The 4,672-nt window shown below is 37.2% G+C and overlaps 1 protein-coding gene across 2 annotated transcripts; it reads right to left on the minus strand.

The window, feature by feature from the left end:
• Positions 1 to 395: 395 nt before the first annotated feature.
• On the minus strand, positions 396 to 3,898 carry LOC135626625 (GEM-like protein 1). Of its 2 annotated transcripts, XR_010492381.1 has the most exons (5): positions 3,630 to 3,898; positions 3,456 to 3,557; positions 2,317 to 2,588; positions 1,252 to 1,362; positions 573 to 810 (listed from the first exon to the last, which is right to left on the minus strand). XR_010492381.1 is itself a non-coding variant. In XM_065132060.1 (4 exons), exons 1-4 carry the CDS (start codon positions 3,823 to 3,825, stop codon positions 634 to 636), a joined length of 747 nt encoding a protein of 248 aa, XP_064988132.1. In that variant the 5' UTR covers positions 3,826 to 3,898; the 3' UTR covers positions 396 to 633. The 2 variants fall into 2 exon arrangements, 1 of the variants encoding a protein (XP_064988132.1); XM_065132060.1 differs by lacking the exon at positions 1,252 to 1,362 and having other exon boundaries at positions 396 to 810.
• Between the last annotated feature and the right edge of the window lie 774 nt (positions 3,899 to 4,672).

Raw genomic sequence — 4,672 nt, forward strand, 5'->3', positions numbered from 1 at the left:
TATTTATCTTAACATCGTTAGTTTATGAGAAGAACAGTGACAAAAGATGAAGATCGTTATGAGAAGAACAGTGACAAAGCGATCCTTATCTCTCATTGCCACTCTCTTTATCGACAAGGAGTTATGATCCTCAATGATAACGTCGTCCGTCACCACCAATTAAAACATTAAAATTATCTTTTTATTTTTTATTTTCATATTTTCATTAGAAAATTGATATCATTAAAGTAAATGAATACAAATATTTTACTTTCTTAATTTTAAAGATACTAATATAACATTTTAAGGTGTTAGAAATCAAAATGCTACATGTAGCTAGCTACAAAAAATAATTTGTATTTAACCCATTATATCATTGCACGCAGGACATTAAGCTACCTGTTTTATTCTCAATATCAACCCATATAACATACCACATCATATTGGAACAACTTCAACAATGTACATATCTTGATTTTATAACAAGCACACATGTATTATCTACTTCCCACATATGCCACAATGAACATCTATAAGAACATCAATCAAAGAGAACATCTGAGCAACCAACATAAGTTTCACTCCATACAAACTATACAAGAACACAAAGACATTGATAAAGTCCCAGGTCCAATTATAAAAACATCTGCAGGGTTAATGTGCATCTTGCACAGCTTCCTGTAGAATTCTCACGGCACTATCATAGTTAACAAACCCCATGAACCAGAACTCATGGTTGTCAACGGACACGACCTGTATATATTTTTCTCCTGTATTTGCTCTGCTTGCTGCGGGATTAACTGATCTTAACTGATGAAGAGGAATTGCCACCTATTTTGATTTCAAGAAAAAAGCAACATTAATCTCCAAAAGTAATTCTTGTGTTAGGGTCCCAGCAGCACAAAAGTTAACATAAAAAAAATGCACAAATTGAGATTACACAAATGAGCAAGTGCAAGACAATCTACGATACAAATTGTCTGATTAATCAGAAGAGACTAAATGCTTAGTGAACAAGATTTAGATCTCTTAATTACTTAGAACAGATTGTTTCTTCAAAATCAACCACAAAAATGATTGATGTATGTCATAAGAAGCCCTTATTGTCTACAATTCTCAACAATATTCTTCTTTTCTTTTTTATTTTGTTGTTTTATTATAGAGGAATGAGCTTATGATTTATAGTTCTCGTATGGTGGTTATCTCCAATCAGTGGTCAAATTTTGTGGAAGTGAGCCCAGTTACATATGAAGGTAAAGCATTCCTGCAGACCTGACAAACCCTTGCTTGCAAACTCGCCAGTAGCCAATTTACTATGTAGCCAAGTTCCTCAACATAGCCTTAATGGTCAGCCCTACTGGAGATAATTCCTTGTTCAAATACCTATGGAGATTATAATGCTGTTAGTGCACCTAGTTACACAGTTACTGATCTCAAGGAATTCCTACTAATAGAATTTCAATACTAGTATGGTTGAAGTTGAAATGTTTAACAAAATCATGGCAATGGTGACTCAAATTTCATGAATCAGTTACCGAAAAACTTCGACAACTGGTTGGGCACATGAATTTCTTCTAGTAAATGGCATATATAACCAAAGAATATTCTACTTGAAGGAATCCTAGAAAGATATGTGAAGTAATGTTCAAATTTAACACAATAATATCTCAGCTTAATCATATCAGTCCTTTGAGGTATGCCAAAACAATGAAAGATGTAGAAATTGATACCACATAAGCTTGGCATCTGAGTCATCTAAGCTAAGCATACGAATAAATTTCAAGTTTACCTATGTTCAAAATAGAGAGATACATTTGCCAGAATTTCAAATAGGTATACTAGAAAGCTTCCAATTCTGAAGGATAGTCTTCCAACAGAGGCCTTATTTTGATTTATGGGTGACCTCTAAAGGACAAAAATTATTGTCTCTAACTTTTCTGTTTAGTTTACAAAAATAAAGAGAAATAATATAACATAAACAGAAGAATATAACATAAACAGAAGAGCCTCCTCATTCCATGTATCCCACTGATACCCTTAAATACATGGTGTGAATAGAAACAAATTGATGAATTCACAATAAACTGTCATGCATATAAACATTCCTGTGAGTGAACTTGATAAACTAAAGAAAATGTTCAACTGAAATCTATAGATAATACGATATCACAGAAGCATATATCACATAAGTGCAAACACCACATGATCAAGAAAATCTGGTTTCCTGATAATGTGATAATTCATCATCTAGTATGGAAAATTAGGGTTCCATTAAGCACATTTTTTTAGCTTAACAAACATTGTTCACTGCTGGAAAAGGAGTGAAAATGAAGGTACCTTATAATAGCTCCATTCAGTTTTATCTCCAACTTTATATGAGAGAGGATTATCACTACAAAATGCAAGTTTGGCAGTCGAGAGATACAAGACGCCCATAACAGGACCAGCAGATGTTGACAAATAGCAAGCATATGACTTCTTAAGTTTCTCTTCAGGAAGAATCTCGAAAGTTTGTTGAAATATCTTTTCATAACCTCCTTCAGCTATGACTTTGGATGTCTGAGATATCCTACCAATGGCTGCATCTGCAACACTAGGCCCTGTCTTCACTGAGACAAGAAAGCGCACGTGGATCAATAATGATGTCACAGAGTTTCTTCCACAACCGCCTAGGGCAACTAAAAGAAAATATACACAGACCAAGTAACTGCAGGAAATGTTGCTGGCTCATAACTCCAATCATGCATAAAAAACCATGACCAATTCATATTAAAAAGTCAATATATCTAATTTATACAGCATTTCAGTAGCTAAACTTCAGTAGAAACCTTTTAATAGTTTGAAGTAGCTAAATTTCTTCTTATAATTAGATGATTTATTATTTCAATGAAGCATCAGAGCACCTTTTTTAACATATGCTGACCTATACTCTTCAATGATTTTATGGTCAATAAGGTTGTTAAATTTACCCCCTCGTCAAAAACCAGGGTATCTTACTAAATCTTACTGCAGTGTCCAACTATATTGTCATTAAAATTTGAAGAAATCACCACAAATCCTCAAATATGTAATGAACAAAACTAACTCTAATGTATAATCCTCGCAGGTCTCCATCCTCAAATTCATACTATGCAATTAGATCGAGAAAATCCCTTAAATCTACATGGTTTCATCCAAAATTGCAGCTTCAACATAGCACCGCATCCTATCTCTGTATATATGGCAGCCTCAAATCAAATACTATAAAGATAAACCACTTTCCATCAATTAGCCCCAACTATAGACTAACCATACTTTAATTTAAAGAAGTTTCCATATCACCAATTGTAACAGGTAGAAATTTAGAGAAACTACATCCAACTTTCCCTGTAATCTCAACTAATAGCCAAATTCCTTGATAGAACTGCGCAAATCATTGATGGAAAGCCAGAAGGATCCCTTTTTTTACACATAAGTAAGATAGAAGCTGAACTTACAGTGCTGCCAAACATCCCCGGCAAGATCCTCGGTCTTCTTCGCTGCTTCACTGACCTTCTTCCCAAACTTCCCGAGCACATCCCGCACCGTATCCATCGTATCTACCACCGAAGAGAAGATAAGGGGATCAAACAACAAAGACTCATGATCCCAGTAGCCGAGAGGACACATACTCTTGGGAGCGGGAGAGGAAGTGACGTAAGGGTTGTGCTCCGGCGGCAAGGAGGTGATATCGCGGGGCCCGACGGCAGCCGAGGGCGGCGGAGGGGGCGCGACGTCCTCGGCGGTGAGCGTGGGGTAAGGGGCATAGTCGACGGAACGATCGGCGTCGGGTTTCTTCGCGTCGGCGTGATCGGCGGCGGGATCCATCGCGAGGTCGCGTCAGAAGCACTTCCGATCCTGTGTTCGATATAAGACGGGTTCTGCTTCGCCAAGGGGATTTCGTTGGCATACTCTCCAAGTAACAAATATACGATTATCCAATCATCACATCTCAACCATCTATTCCTCCACTTCATAAATCACAGCCGTCAGTAGAAACATGATGGATCCGGTAGGGCAGATCATTAAACGGTTGAGATTTTGGTTTTAATAGATAGACGGTAGGGATCGGAGAAATGGAGCATTTCAATTCAAATTACAAATTGAAGGGGATCCATTTTTAGGTTGTCGATGCGGCATGGAGGTTTTCGGATCATCTCCATGTCACATTAGTTTGAATTTACACTTCTCATATCTGAACCAGCACTCCTCCTTTTCCCAAATCACAGCCGTCAGCGACACAGAGGCTGGATCAGTGACCACAGTTGATCGGATGGTTGATATATGACGTTTGACATCTTTCCGGTTGAGATTGGAGAGACGGAGTTCCCAGTTCAAAGTACAAATTGAAGAGGATCCCAATCCATCTCTTCACGGTGGCTAAGCAATGAATAAAACGGCAGGGATATAAAACGAGACGTATAAGTCGGATGATGGTATCGTGTCGATCGTTATGTTGAAAGGGCGACCACGACGTGTAATAATTAAAAGGAGAGCGGCATCCCACCAATTCCCCTCTCTCTCTCTCTCTCTCTCTCTCTCTCTCCATTCAAATATTTAAAACTTTAGATGCATCCAATAACCTCAAGTTAATTGCAAAGACACTAACTACAGTGACAAATCCATTTTTTTTTTTAGCTTTGCAAGATTGTGGATATATATATACATATATATA

This window comes from Musa acuminata, chromosome BXJ2-11, assembly GCF_036884655.1.
Source record: "Musa acuminata AAA Group cultivar baxijiao chromosome BXJ2-11, Cavendish_Baxijiao_AAA, whole genome shotgun sequence".
Taxonomy (NCBI): Eukaryota; Viridiplantae; Streptophyta; class Magnoliopsida; order Zingiberales; family Musaceae; genus Musa; species Musa acuminata.